This window comes from Monodelphis domestica, chromosome 1, assembly GCF_027887165.1.
Source record: "Monodelphis domestica isolate mMonDom1 chromosome 1, mMonDom1.pri, whole genome shotgun sequence".
Classification (NCBI taxonomy): Eukaryota; Metazoa; Chordata; class Mammalia; order Didelphimorphia; family Didelphidae; genus Monodelphis; species Monodelphis domestica.
In genome coordinates this window covers 479,186,190-479,201,884 of record NC_077227.1, presented here as the reverse complement: position 1 = coordinate 479,201,884, position 15,695 = coordinate 479,186,190, and the positions used below count along the sequence as shown (strand labels likewise).

Below are 15,695 nucleotides of genomic sequence, written 5' to 3'. Positions count from 1 at the left end.
GCAACTCCTAAATAGTTGCACAAAATAAAAATATATGTAACTTTACAAACAACTGTCCTCCCCCAAATTTTTATATAATGCCAAAATGCATATAACTTATTTACTTATGACACATCTACTATATGAAGCAAGATGCTTCTGTATTCAGAGGCCATAGGGCTCTTTGGTTGTGGTTACACTGGTACCCTTGCAAGCCTTTACTACCATTCCTCAGTTCAGGAGTCCCCAAGCAAGGATTTCCACATTTCCTCTGGATAGCATTCCATTGAACCCATTGGACATACCCTCAGACCATGACCCACTGAATATTCAGAATACGATTCTATGGACAGCCCTAGTCTCTTTTTTCTCTACTCTCTCCTGCTCTCACCCTCCACCCTCAACAATGGCCAGGACCATGTAAACCACTGGAAATGTCCTACAGACAGCATCTCTCACTGAACCCACGGAGTATATCCAGGGGACAAGAACTCATTGAAACCACTAGAAACACTAGATTAAAACCACAGGCCATGTTCCACAGAACCCTGCAAAGGCTCTCAGTGAAACATGGCAGCTTCTCTTCCATTCATTTACATAAAGGGACATCCCTAAGTTTAAAGCTTCATTGCTTCCTTTCCCAACAGTTAAGAAAACTCTAACCAGGGGGCTTGTCATGAATGACAATGGGAATTTTATTATTTTATTATTAATCCCGATTTCATTCCAGTACCTCTTGAAATCCCCAGAACATGTTTTCCCTGCTTCTTGGGTGATAAAGGATCCTCTTTAGCTTCCTGGCAACAGAGCTGCAGAATTAGCAAAGCGAGGCAGAGAACCATCCCTAAAACAGTGGTTCAGCGAGAGGCCAGGAATGGATCTACCAAAAAGCTGAGTTGGTGCTAAGGGGAGGAACCTTGAAGCATGGATAGGTCCCCTGCCAACGCAAGACAGATGTACAAGGCTCATGTGAGCACAGGGAGCTGATGATGACACACAGATATCCAGGCCCTGCCAGTGGAACAGAAGCATTCTGCAGGAACCAGTCTCCTTAGAGAATGCAGCTCTAATGAATACAATCCAGAGAAGCTGGTCAGAGAAGAAGCCAGAGAGAAGAGGTTTAGCATCTGGGCAAATCCAGACCCAGGGTGATGACTCCTGAGACCAAGGGTCCTAGACTGATGATGTTGCCTCCCCAGCCAGGATACCCCAGGAGGCACTTAATAAATCCTTATTGACTGCTGGTGTCAACTGGCACTAGATAGACAGAGACTATAGTTACAAGGACTATAGAGGAATATATCTTGGAATACAAAGAATCCACTTGGAAAATACAAGGTAGTGAAAAAGATCTGGAGGATTTAGTGGACCACAAGCTTAATACAGGAGCAACTAGGTGGCACAGTGGATAGAGTGCCAGGTCTGAAGCCAGGAAGACCTGAGTTCATATTCAGTCTCAGATACTTACTAGCTATGTGACCCTGAGCAAGTCACTTAACCCTGCTTGCCTCTCTCTGTATCTGGAAAAAGAGTTGGAGCCAGAGGGGGAAATGACAAACCACTCCACTATCTTTGCCGAGAAAACCCCAAAATGGGTCTTGAGGAACCAGATACATCTGAAAATGACTAAGCCACAAGAAGTTCAATCCAAATCATCAGTGTTACATGGCACCCTCCCCTAGGTTCCCTCCCCAAAAGAACATGATCTTTAGCTTAATTAAGAGAGGTCTGCTACTCCAGAACAAGGGAAGCAATGGTCCTGCTGTCTTCTATCTGGCTTACATCACATCTGGATCATCATATTCAGTTCTGGGGGCCACATCTGAGGCAGGAAATTGGCCAACTGAAAAGTGTGCAGAGGAAGGCTACTGGGATAAAGAAGGAAATGAGCACCAAGCCATGCAAGTGTCCGGTGAATGAACTACAAAGGTTTAGCCCAGAGAAGGCAAAGTGGGACCCAGTCATACTCAAGTATTGGAAAGGCTGCACTGGGTACATGGATAGGATATGTTCTATTTAGCCCCAGATGCACAACTAGGAGTAATGGTTACTGGAGCAGACTCAGATTTTTGCACAGAAAACATAACAATTTGAGATGTACAAAACTGAAAAGGTTCCCATTACTGGGGGGTCTTCAAGATGAGGCTAGACAGGGGCAGCAACATGGCTCAGTGGCTAGAGAGTAAGGCTTAGAGATGAGAGGTCCTAGGTTCAAATCTGACCTCAGACACTGGGCAAGTCACTCAGCCCCAGTTGCCTAGCCCTTACCACTCTTCTGCCTTGAAACCAATACTTAGTCTCAAATCTAAGACAGGTCTTTAAAAAGAGAGACAGAACAAGAAGAGGCTAGGTGACTGACCACTTTGCGGGATGCTGTCTAGAGGATTCATGTTTAGACAGAAATTAAATGATCTCTGAATTCTTTTCCTCTGAGATGTTATGATTCTGTGTCCCTATCATGAGGCTCACATTAGCCCCAAACTCGTGTGGAGTGCAGGGTTTCTCTGCTTAAATAGCCCCATCTTAATTCTCTTCCCTGGGGAGGGAATGAGGAGGAGGAGGAAGAATAAGCATTTATCATGTGCTAGAACGGTGCTGAACACTTTACAAATTTCATTTGATCCTCACAACACTCGTGAGGTAGGATCTATTATTATGCCCATTCTACAGTTGAGGAAACGGAGGTAGACAGAGATTAAATGACTTGCCCAAGATCACATAGACAGTAAGTGTCTGAAGTCAGATTTGAATTTGAGACTTCTTGACTCCAAGCTTAGCATTCTATGGACTATTCTACCTACCTGTCCTAGGTACATAAGACCCCAGAAGAGGTGTTCCCATACTTGGCTCTGCATGGTGATTGTGGAGTTTGAAATGTAGCCCTGGCACCTTGGGCCCCACTGGGCAGACCCAAGAACCTGGCATCCACAGGGACCACCCAGCTATGCAAATAAGTACCATGTGTCATTGACAGGAGAGAGTCCTAGAGTGGATCTAAGTCCTGGTGACCCAAACCTCAAATTATAGACTCCTTGAACAATCTGATGCTCCTCCTTTGTTCATAGAACACCCAACCCCAGCTCACAGAAGCACTGCCAGGCACCCATAGCCATTATGATCCCATTTGAAAGATGAAGGAATTGAGGCCCAGAGAAGGGGCATCCTATTAATACTCAACAAGTGGCAGAGTCAGGTTTCCTAACTCCCAGGCCAGGGTTGTATTCTCATTCCACAAGGTTGGCTAACCTGCCTCCTCCCAGAGAGCTCTGTGTTGCTACCTCTAATCACACAATAGATGTTTCTAAATATTCACAATGAGTGGTGTGGATTTATTCCCTAATGAGGGCCATATGTCTATTCAATAGCAAATCCACTGATATTTCCTTGTCACTCCATTCCATTATCTACCACTACAATAAGAACCCCTCACTTTCCATGACTATAAGGTATAAATGTCTGATTTATATAGAAGGTGAATCAGGAGACAATTATCATGAAAGGATCCTCCATAATTGCACCCCTTTCTATTTTTTCAGTGGCCTTATACCTTACAACCCTCTAAGTGTTCTCTGAACCAATGACATTGGTCTTTTTGTTGCTCCTCCCACAAGACACTCTACCACCTGACTGTGGATCTTTTCTTTTTCCTTCCTTCCTTCCTTCCTTCCTTCCTTCCTTCCTTCCTATCTTCCTTCCTTCCTTCCTTCCTTCCTTCCTTCCTTCGTATCTTCCTTCCTTCCTTCCTTCCTTCCTATCTTCCTTCCTTCCTTCCTTCCTTCCTTCCTTCCTTCCTTCCTTCCTTTCTTTCTTTCTTTCCTTCTTTTTTTCTTTCTTTCTCTCTCTCTCTCTCTTTCTTTCTTTCTTTCTTTCTTTCTATTTCTTTTTTTCTTTCTTTCTCCTTACCTTCTGTCTTAAAATCAATACTGTGCATTGGTTCCAAGGCAGAAGAACAGTAACAGTTAGACAATAGTAGTTAAGTGACTTGACCCGGGTCACACAACCAAACTATGTGACTTTGGCTAAGTTATTTCAACCTCTGCTGGTTGAAATTTGAGTCCAAATTTGAACTCGGGACTTCCTATCTCCAGGCCTGGCTCTCTGTCCACTGAGCCACTTAGCTTCTCCATCTGGACATTTTCAATGGCTCTCCCTCATACCTGCAATGCTTCCCCTTTGCAATTCTGCCTTCTAGTTTTCCTGACTTTTTTCAACATCTCAGCTGAAATATCCCTTTGTTAAGAATCCTTTCTGGCTCCCTAAATGTTAGTGACCATCCTCTAAGGTCAACTGTAATCTGTCTTCTGCTTATCTTATTGATGTATACTTGTTTGCATGATATTTCTCTTTCTTGGAATGTGAGCTCTTTGAGGGCAGATTTCTTTCTTTGTCTTTGCCTTCCTTTGTATTCCCGGCACTGAGCACAGTGCCTGACATGTGGTCGTGTTTAATAAATGCTTGGAGAGATAGTAAGAAGGTGCAGTAGATTAGAGTGCCTAGGACTTGAAATCAGAAAGATCTGAGTTCAAATTCTGATTCAAATGCTTACAAACTATGTGACTTTGGCTAAGTTATTTCAACCTCTGCTGGCTTCTATTTCTTCATCTATAAAATGGAGATCACAATAGTACCTACTTTCCAGAGTTGTTATCAGACTCAAATCAGGTGACCTCTGTGTAGTGTTTCAGAAACATTAAGGCAATATACAAATGTTATTGTTGTTATTGTTTCTGTTACAAATTGACTATTGGCATTTCTAAAGGGTGAACCCAAAGTTCCTCCAAACAAACCCCTTTCCTCCTGCATGTGAAATAAGATTTGATCTAAAAAGATTCCATTTATACAACTCTTGAGGAGCAAATGCTAACAATTTAAATGAGGTGATTATATCCAAGAATGAGGGGGCAAGGAAGTATCTCTGGGTTTGTGGAGGGGAAAGAGGAGAAGTGGGGAGCAGGGAGAAATGGTAGAAAGGGTAGTCCTGTCGCTGAGAGAAAAGTGTCCTCTGATGGGGGCACATTCCTCTCCTTGTTGGCTCCAACCTCACCAGTCACACACCCTCTAAAACTAGTTCACAACAGGGAAAGGGTTGATGGTGAACCCCCAAGACAAGAGTTTCTGGGCCATGAGCCTGGCCCTATCACAGCCACCTACCCTGTGAGGACTACCACGAAATCCATCACATTCCAGCCATTCCTCAAGTATGAGCCCTTGTGGAAAACGAAGCCCAAGGCGATGATTTTGATCCCAGCTTCAAAACAAAATATCCCAATGAAATAGGGCTCGGTGTCATCCTGCAGGGAAGAAACAGGGCAAGGTCACTATCAGCCAGGTTCAGCAATGCCCCCCCCCCCATACTACATCCCCAAGGGTCTCCAATGCTGAACAAGACTGTGGGGCAGTCACAGCAAGACAAGGAGGTGTGTGCCACAGTCCTGGGGAGCTTGCTGTCTGGTTAGGGGAAAGTTCTCAGCCTACTTGTGGGACTAGTTTTCCTCCTACTCCCAAAATGTGGCTCACCAATTTCACTCAGTTCTCTCCTTTGGTGATCCCTATCCTTTAATCATGGCTTTAATCATCAACTCTCTGAGAATGATGCCTATGGCTATCTCAAGCCCCAAATCCACATCAGGGAAAAGTCACTCATAGTATATAAAAGCAGAAAGGGACTTTGTGAATCATCAAATTCAGCCCATTCATTTTGTGGATGAGTCAGATAGGGGAACTGACAGCAACCGTTGTTCAGACTAGAACCCAGAGCTCCTGATGCCCTTTCCCCCTAAAAAAGAAATTCCCCCTCACTCCAAAGATCTTGTTTTGTATCTTCCATTAGACCTCTCTCTCTCTGGATGTCTTATTGATAGCTCAGACCTGTTTTTAAAAATCATAGAAATCATCATTTCCCACCCTAACACTCTACGTCTCCTCCAACTTTCCCTATTTGGGGTGATAGCATCACCATCCTCTCCATGTCCCAGGCTTAAAACCTGGGAGTCATCTTTGGTTCTTCTTTCTCTCTCATCTTCCACAACTATTTAGTCAACCATGTTCAATAATGACTGATTCTTTGTGTGCCCAGGCCCCTTGGTTTTGAGATGGGATTGAAGGGTGGGAGACATAAACAAGACCTAGCCACTATTATCATGGAATTTATAGTTTGGTAGGAGAAGTATGGCATAGCATAGATAAATATAATATAAGGTATGATGAAGTATGGGTCATAAGAATATTAAGACATTGCTGGTGGAGTTGTGAATTGATCCAACCATTCTGGAGGGCAATTTGGAACTATGCCCAAAGGGCGATAAAAGACTGTCTGCCCTTTGATCCAGCCATAGCACTGCTGGGTTTGTACCCCAAAGAGAGCATAAGGAAAAAGACTTGTACAAGAATATTCATATCTGCACTCTTTGTGGTGGCAAAAAATTGGAAAATGAGGGGATGCTCTTCAATTGGGGAATGGCTGAACAAATTGTGGTATATGTTGGTGATGGAGTACTATTGTGCTAAAAGGAATAATAAAGTGGAGGAATTCCATGGAGACTGGAACGACCTCCAGGAAGTGATGCAGAGCGAAAGGAGCAGAACCAGGAAAACATTGTACACAGAGACTGATACACTGTGGTACAATCGAAGGTGATGGACTTCTCCATTGGTGTCAATGCAATGTCCCTGAACAATCTGCAGGGATCTAAAAAACACTATCCACAAGCAGAGGATAAACTGTGGGAGTAAAAACACCGATGAAAAGCAACTGCTTGACTACAGGGGTTGAGGGGATATGACTGAGGAGAGACTCTAAATGAACACTCTAATGCAGATACCAACAACATGGAAATGGGTTTGAATCAAGAACACATGTGATACCCAGTGGAATCATGTGTCGGCTATGAGAGAGGTGGGGGGTGGGGGGTGGGAGGAAAATAAAATGATCTTTGTGTCCAATGAATAATGTTTGGAAATGACCAAATAAAATAATGTTTAAAAAAAAAGAATATTAAGAGCATTGGGTTGGGGGCATCGGGGTAGCTCAGTGGATTAATAACCAGGCCTAGAGAGAGGAAGTCTTGGGTTCAAATTTGACCTCAGACACTTTCTAGCTGTGTGACCCTGGGCAAGTCACTTAACCTCCATTGCCTAGCCCTTATTGTTCTCCTGCCTTGGAACCAATAAGCAGTATTAATGCCAAGATGGAAGGTAAGGGTTTAAAAAAAAAAGAAAAGAAAAGAACATAGGGTTATAGAAGAGAGGCCACTTCTTTTGGAAGGAATTAGGGAATGTGGAGTGGTCTAGATCATGAAGACAGTGCTTTATCACTGGAAGGCTTCAAGCAAGAGGTAGTGGGGACAAGAAGGCTGTTTCTTGGAGTGGTTATAGAAAGAACTCCTGTTAAGGTATAGATTGGAATAGATGATTTCTGGGATACATCTGGCTCCAAGATTCTGTTTTATGGAGTCAATAACATTTGAGATGAAACTGAAGGATAAGGATAATGGGGAAAGCTTTCTTGGAGAGGGCAAAAGCATGGAGGTGGGAAGGTGCAAAAAGTACTAGAAGTGTCAGATACTTAGTGTATACAGCTGCCTACAATACTGTCTCCACTGTGAAACAATAATTTCTTTCATTTGAGGAAACTAGGTGGCAGAGTAGATAGAGTGAAGTGCCCAGAGAAAGGAAGACCTGATTTAAAATCTGGCCTCAAATACTTACTAGCTATGTGACCTTGCTTGGGTGGGGATAGGGGTACCCAGGGTGCAAGAAACAAAACCCTGCTTGCCTCAGTTTTCTCAAATGTAAAGTGGAGATAATAATAGCATCTATCTCCCAGGAGTTACTGTGAGGAACAAGTGAGATAATATTAGTAAATGCTCTTGGCACACTGTAAGTGCTACTTAAATGATTATTTCCTCATTTCCTGCCTTAAAAAATAAAAAAAAACTCAGGAGAATTCGAATGGGAAGAATACTCTTTTCTTTCCCTGCTCTTCCTTCTTCCAGCACCTACTCTTATAAGGCTCTTGTCGCCTCTTGCTTGGACTACTATAAAACAACAAAAAATCTCTTCCCCGGTCTCCCTTAGTCCAGTTTCTCCCTTACTCTGATTCATTCATCCTTCAGAAGCTACCACACTGAGCAAGAGACCATCTAATCCAAGCTAAACCTCAGCTAAAATTTTCTCTACAACATCCCTGACAAGCTGTCATTCAGGCTCAGTTTAAAGAGCTCTCGAGATGAGGAATGTGACAAGTCCTAGAACAGCTCAGTCCATGTCTGGACAGTTCCTTTAATTTGAAAGATTTTAAATTTCCTCAAGGATGAGTCTTCTTCCCTGAAACTTTCATTCATTGCTTCTAGGTCTGCCCTCCAAGGCTAACAGAACAAGCCTACTCCTCCATAGCATGGTAGTTGAAGACAGCAATCTAATGCACAGATCTGAGTACAGCAACCCCCATTCAAGAACCTTCACTGGCTCCTCACTAACAACAGGATGAAATAAATTCAACCAAGCATTCAAGGTTCACCACAATGTACCTCAAGCCTGCCTTCCTGGTCTTATCTCAAACTATTCTCCTCCACATGCCCTACTCTTTCACAGTCAGTCTGACTCTCACAAAACAGATTCATTCCTTTCTTCACATCTGTGTTCTTTTCCTACCAAGATCTATTCATCCTTGAAGGCCTAGTTAAAGTCCTATCCTCCACTATGAAGCCCTCTCTGAAGACCCCAGGATTCCCTGATCAACTTTTCCCTCTAGCACTTGGATTCTCAACTACAGCTGGGCATGTGGCCACACCCTATCCTATTTTGTCTTTATTCCTTATGTCCAAGTCTTGGTTCCCTAAAGAGAATGATCTCCTTAAGGTTCCAGGAATTCTTGGATTCTCAGTGGCATAGAATATGGAACTAAGCACGCATGGGTGGGGCAAGAGACTCAGCAATGGTCTATCAGTGGGTAATGAAAGGCCATTTTGAATAATATAGATACTTTTGTCCGTTCATGCCTTAGGGCATGGGACACCATAAACTTCAACCACAAACCAGGTACCTGCCTGCCTGTTTTGGAGAAACCTTAACTGCAGACAATAAGGCTGATGGGATAAGGGATCATATCAGAAACAGGCAGAAGCATAAAGAAAGAGGTTGGTGTTCTTAGCTCAGCAAAGGTAACTCCTGGCTATAGCCTTTAGGAAGGAGTCTCCAACTTCCTCAGATCCTAGGTTATTCTTTTAAAGAAATTATTGATAACTGTTGCTCAAATATAGATACACTGTATACTCCCAAATGAATTCCCAAATATGTATAATCCTTGGCCTATGGACCCTGGCCAGGTCCATTTACCACAAGACAGGGGCAGAGAAAGTCCCATTTACAGGCTCTGAACACCACCTGGAGGTATGGGTGTGCCAGGAAGCAACTGCTTTGTCAGGAAGGATTTAATGGGCAGCTCAGAGAAATGAGTTCTGCGTGTGGTCAGAGGAAGAAAACCCATTAGACAGTGAAAAGAAGTGACCACAGGAGCAACTGATCAGGGACAGGCTCTCACATTAGACATCTTGGGAACACCTGTCCTAAGGACTCAAAACTCCATTGGAGCAGAATGGGACAGTGTAGAACCAATGAGGTCAGCTCAGCAAACAGTTTAGTCTGGGGCAAGGAAATCTCTCAGGTTTAAAGGTATCTCCTATCTTAGGCTACCCAGCCCAAGGTATCTCCCCTCCCCCAGGAAAGATTGTGACAAGGGTGAGTCAAAGAGAGCCAAGCTAATAGTAACCAAAGCCTCCATTTACTCACCCTGGCTCCTCCTTGGACCCCAATTATGGGTCAGAGAGCTGATTCATACACCATGGGAGAGGATGTGAACTACTCTGTCTCATTCCCTCAAGTGTCTGCACTCTAAGAGGAGATGTAATTCCAGAAAATTAAGGGAGCTCAAAGTCAGCTCCAGAAAAGATGAACAATGAGCCTTTCCACCTTAGCCACAAATTAGCTTCAAGAATCCTTCCCTCCACCTGACTATCCCCTACTTGTCCTGTTCCCCAGAGTGCATTTTCATGTCCACCTCCCACCAATCTCTTTCCTATCCTCCACAAAGGCCATATTCATTCCTATCTTTTGTCTCCTTTCTCCAAGACTGCCTCACCCCAGAAAGCTCTCACACTCTTCTTTAGTTTCCAAATCCTGTCCATCTGTCAAGATTCTGTCCAAGGACCATCTCCTTCTGAAACCTCCCTGTCTATTCTGTCATATAGGTACCTGTACTCACCGAGCTGTGATGCTTCAGTTTTAATCCTACAAATTGATAGTATTACACATTTTACCATTTGGGGTATATGTGTCTCACCTCTCACAGATAATGAGCTCCCTCAGGGCAGGGGTCTGCCTCTACTCCCTTGCAGGCTTCCCTCATGCAGTGAACTACCTAAGGAAGTAGAACCTAGGTCCACTTCTCTGTCTTACCCACAGTTCCCAGCAGAGTTGGATACACAGATCCTTAATAAATGTTTTGATTTGGGGCAGCTGGGTGGCTCAGTGGATTGATAGCCAGGCCTAGAATCTGGAGGTCCTAGGTTCAAATCTGGCCTCATATACTTCCTAACTGTGTGACCCTAGGCAAGTCCCTTAACCCCCATTGCCTAGCCCTTATTGCTCTTCTGTCTTGGAATGAATAAACAGTATTATTTCTAATATGGAAGGCAAGAATTTAAAAAAATTTAAAAATATATGTTTTGATTTGAGGAATTAGAAATTCTGCTTAGGATCAAGGACCCTAATTTTCCCTGAGTCTGAATGGTATATCTCTATCACTTCTCACCTGTAACTGGGGAAGCAAAGAATGAAAACCAATTGGTACCTCTAAGGGAGCAAGATCCTATTCAGAAGCTCAGGCGATACCACCCAGTGAAATCAATGGCTGCTAAGCTCACACTCTAGCTCTAAACCCCTATGGAAGAGCAGGGGTGATATGGAGCTCTAAAATGGACATTTATTTTGAGCCAATTGGCCTCTTTCATGTTGCATGTACTCCCTGGGAATGTGGTATCCCTGATGAGCAGAGGCTTCCCAAGAAACTAGGACAGTTTAAAATCATAGCAAATAAAGCTGTTGTGAATAATAGTAAAATGACTGTATTTGTGAGAAGATCCAAAAGCAGAAATAACCTGAGGAATGAGCTAGAGGATGGGTTAGAGGCAAAAGGCTGTAGTTATTCTTTTAAGGAAGGGATGGAGTAAAGAGCACATTTAAACAGGAAATTCCTGATGATAGTCAGGAGCATCCTGGGGCATGCTGAGCAGAGGTCTGATGAAAGAGCCTCATCTACACATCCCTGGCTGCAGCCCCTATATGCAGTATTTATCAGAAGGTTTGGATAAGGCACTAAGAGTACAAAGTTAATGTGGTCTGCCTTTAGGTTTGTGCTGTTCTATTTTTTTCTAAGAGGTTACCCCTCACCCAACCCCCCCCTTTTATCTTTTCCTAGGTCCTTCCTGAATTCAGTCCTCCAAGGTGCTCTTTCTGATGAGATCCTTGATGAAATCCTTCCCTGTTTTCCTAGACCCTCTCTAAGCTCTGGTTCTGTCCCCTCCTCCCCAGGACAGGGTAGTTTCAGCTCCCAGGTTCACTCACCAGCCTTTCAGACATGGGAGTCTTGTCTCCATCAGGAAGGTGTTGTTCCAAGGCTAAGACGATACAATTGGCAATGATAGTCGCCAGGATCATGTACTCAAAGGGAGTGAGCAAGGGAGAAGTTAAGGAAAGGACAGAGAAACAAGGGTGTCAGAAATCAGGTGGGGGTGCTGGGTGATTGAGACAAGAGCAGGACTGGACACCTCCTGCCCTAGAAGTTTAGAAACCTTCCGGAGCACATCAATAAGGTCCCCAGAAACTAAGGTTGTACTTCCCATAAAAAAGGAGCCGCAGAACACCCCCAGCATTATAACCTCTCCGACTGTGAGGCAGATCAGGCCTTTGTCAGAAATAAAACAACCCTCAGACTGGCAGCCCAATCTAAGGATGATTTCACTTCCATCCCTGAAGGGTCTGTTTCAGTTTTCTAACCCTAACTGTCCTGTGAGGCTCCAACTCGGACTCAAACGAAAGGCTTGGGAGTTTACTCCATGACTGCTCCTCATGCTGGCACTGCTAAGGACAGAGTACGGGCGAGAACTAGGTGCAAGTCTCCCTGCCAAGACCGGTCTCAGAAAACCCGAAGAAGCCTAGCGGATTAGCCCACCCTCTGGAGGGAGAAGAGGGCGGGGCCGCGGGCCAGGGGAGGCCTCAGCACCTCGGACAGTGGCACCGGGAGTCAGCCTAGCCGACGCCCTCCTTCAGGCTTGCCTCGGGAGCCATGGCAGCTGGAGCTGCCCACCCCAGGGTCTGGGGGCAGGTAAGGAGGGGAAACCCTACGCGTGTGCGCACACACGTATACAGACACACATGTAACGGGAAACCGTGCTTTACATGCGCACATATGTTACGTGTGCACATGAACACACAAACTCAAGCACAGAAACATTCATTTGGACACACGCACCATTCACCCTCAGGTGTCCTCCAGGCTCTCAATGCAGCTCTCCCCCCCGCTCTGCGTCTGTGCCACCCTGAGCCCGCGGTCGGGAGTGTCTGTCTATGTACGCGCAAAGATACCTAGCTCTGACCTAGACGTCCGAGCACCCCCCCCTCCCGCCCCCCGGCTTTGCTCCTGCCCCTTCCCCCACCCTTCATCCCACCAGATTTCCCAAGGCTCTACAAGACTATCCAGGAAGACCTCCCTCTTCTCTATCCCAGATCTCCCTCAGCCAGACAGGTCCTCCGCCCCCAGGAAGCCGCCCTCCTCTCCTCCCTACCCCCCCCCCCCCCGCAGCCCCACCCGGCCACAGCCCCGCAGTCCCTAGTCCTCAGCTTCCCCAGACCTTCGAGAAGGCCTCCTGGCCGTGTGAGTGCCCCAGTCTACCCAGCCCCGCCCAGCCCTTTACCCCAAACCAGGCCGCCCTCAACCCCAGACTGGACCCCCCCTCCCAACCCCCGACCCCGCAAGCAGGCAAGCAGGATATGGCCATTCTGTGACGCGCTTGGCGTATCTGCGGACGACGTTGTCTTCGCTGAAGATGAAGAGTGAACGGTTGACGGTGAAGCAGTTTTGCTTGACGGGGATGGGGTTGTACAGGGCCATAGTCCGGGCCCGCTGAGCGATGGACTGTTTGTAGAGCACGCGTTGGCCGGGCTGCAGGCCCCCGGGCCCAGCCCCGGACCCACCGCCACCCCGACCCCCACCTGCCGGGCCCGCTCCTCCATAGCGTCCGGGCAGCTCGTCCCCGAAACGGACCATGATTCCTGGCCGCCTGCTTTCGCTGCCACTGCCTGTCTTAGCGCTGCGCTGCCCGGACCCCGGTGCCCGGTGCCGGCCGCCGGGGGACCAGGGCGCATCCCCCCCAGGCCGGCTCCTCCCGGCTCCCTTCGGGCCCGGCGCGCACTGACGGTCAGACGGCGCGGGCCCCGACGGATCCCAGGGCGCAGAGGACGCGGAGGCTCCTGAGGCACCCGGAGCGACTCCCGAATACTCTCTTTCCTTCCTTTTCTCTCTATCTCGGGCCCGCTTGTTTCAGGCCTGGGAGAGGTGGCAAGAAGACAGGAGCAGGAGCTGAGGTAGGGCAGGGCGGGGGCGGCAGGTGCGGGCTTTGCCAGCCGCTCAGTCCGAGCTCTGAGTCCGCGGCCACAGGGATCTGGACCCTATAAGGGTGCATCCACGTGACAATAGTCAGCCAATCTGAACGCCAGCCCCTCCTAACCCAAATTCCCCGCCTGTGCCCGCCCCCTCCCGCAACTCCCAGCCCGCGGGCAGTCCAGCCCCGCCCCACCTCGGTCCCCCGGAAACCTCTCCGTCACTTCACCCTAGTCCTTCCAAACCATAAACCAACCGTACGGGCGCTGTCCAGTGCTGATGGATCTCTGCTCACTGCTTCAGTACCGTCCCTAGAAGTCACTCAGAATCTCACCGCTAGGTTTTCTTGGACTCCAAAACCCCTGCTGGACGTCAGTTATAGAGAAACCAACACCTACTGGTCAAGAGCGAAGGATTCTTAGCCCAACTAGTGTAGAGAGAGGGGAGGGGGAATCCAGTGTATTATGTGTGTGTGTGTGTGTGTGTGTGTGTGTGTGTGTGTGTGTGTGTGTGTGTGTGTGGTGGAGGGAACCTGTCCATATCTAACGGACCACCCTTTGACAGCTGCCAGACCTACGGACCTTAACTCTACAAGCCAAATGAAATGCCTCCCAATAGTGGGAGGCTCACTGGAACAGATAGATGAATGGAGAAATGAAATTCATGGTTGAAGAAAAACTTTAATTTTTCATGGTTAGGGGAGAGTGAAATATCTGGAGGTGGGCAGTCTGGAATTTTTTTTCTTTTGACCACTCCCACACAATCCCGAGCCAATCTAACTCCTGTAGCCCCACCCTTTGCCCCAAACGAGAAAAGGAAGATTCAAGTGATCCGTTAGATTTAGAAGTTGACTGACTGGACAACGATGGAGAGAGAGGATGAGGGGGCAGTCTCTGCAAGCGAAAGCATCATAACCATTAAAACAATATCCTGACTGTTCCCCATCCCTCCTCGGTGAGTATGTCTCCCTCCCACATCTTTACCATAGCCTCTGTGGCCAGAGGGGATGCTTTCAGGGTAGGCTGGTATGCAAAAAACAGGGACTAGAGGATGACCAAAGGACAACTACCCCTGCCATGAGGAAGGGCTTTTTTTTTCGGTCCAGGAAAGAGCTTCAGGTATGGGTCACAATGTCTCTACCCTCAACATAAATATCTAGTAGACAGGCATATAAGCATGCATTAGAGAGGACACAGCCAAATGCAGTCACAAGAACACTCAGAGATATTTAGACAGGATTGAGTAGGGATAACTGGGGGAAAGGTTGCCTATTTGGGGCCAGGAAGAGATTGCCTGAGGTTTCCTTTTGAACTGTGTTTGCATCACTGTCTATGCCACTGTATTTGTAGGGTAAAAAAAGCCAAGGGGTCAAAGTCTGTATTCCCACTGAATTTCATCCTTACTCCAGACTTGGTCTCCCTATCCGTAGAATGGAGCCAAAGCTCCAGGGTTTGAGCAGAGAGGAAGAAACTGGTTGGTGCTTGGAGGTCCCACTGTGCCTTCCTCCCGGAGGGAGGTGAGATGTTTTCTTCTCATCAGGACTAATTAGAAAGGTGTTGTTGGCTCAGACAAGAGTCTTCTCCTGGGAAACTGTGAAATCTTCTCCCAGAGGTTGGAACACCCAAGGCTAACCCCCACCTCTCCCCAAATCCCATCTCGATCACCAAAGGCTAGCAACTCCTTTCCTTCCCCAGCTCCCATCTGTCAGGTTAGCAGTCAGGATAAGAGAAGGGCATGAACATAGACACATGAACAGAAACCCAATAAGCAAACCATTTATTGAGTCTTACTACCTGCCAAACACTGTGCAAAGTGCTGAGGAGATAAAAAGACAAAAGTGAAAAGCAGTCCCCTCCCTCATAGAGGCACAAGGACATATACTATTTACCTACAGATGTCCTATAGACCATTTGAAGCAACATTGCAGACCTCATCTGTGTTTAGTCTGCAGCTAGAAGTATATGGGTGTATGCAAAGACCAGCTCTAACCAGAACAGAACTTTATAGTCACTGCCAGAGCTGACCAGGTCCCTGTGGTCCCAACCAAGGCTGACTGGGG

At 46.6% G+C, this 15,695-nt stretch overlaps 1 protein-coding gene across 1 annotated transcript in view; it reads right to left on the bottom strand.

Moving 5' to 3' along the window:
* Nucleotides 1–13,691, bottom strand: part of CACNA1B (calcium voltage-gated channel subunit alpha1 B) — a 268,165-nt gene extending 254,474 nt beyond the window's left edge. Inside the window, 3 exon segments of the mRNA XM_056812766.1 lie at nt 5,131–5,270; nt 11,602–11,707; nt 13,029–13,691. Of these exon segments, the coding sequence (XP_056668744.1) occupies nt 5,131–5,270; nt 11,602–11,707; nt 13,029–13,303 (521 nt within the window). The 5' untranslated portion in view covers nt 13,304–13,691.
* Between the last annotated feature and the right edge of the window lie 2,004 nt (nt 13,692–15,695).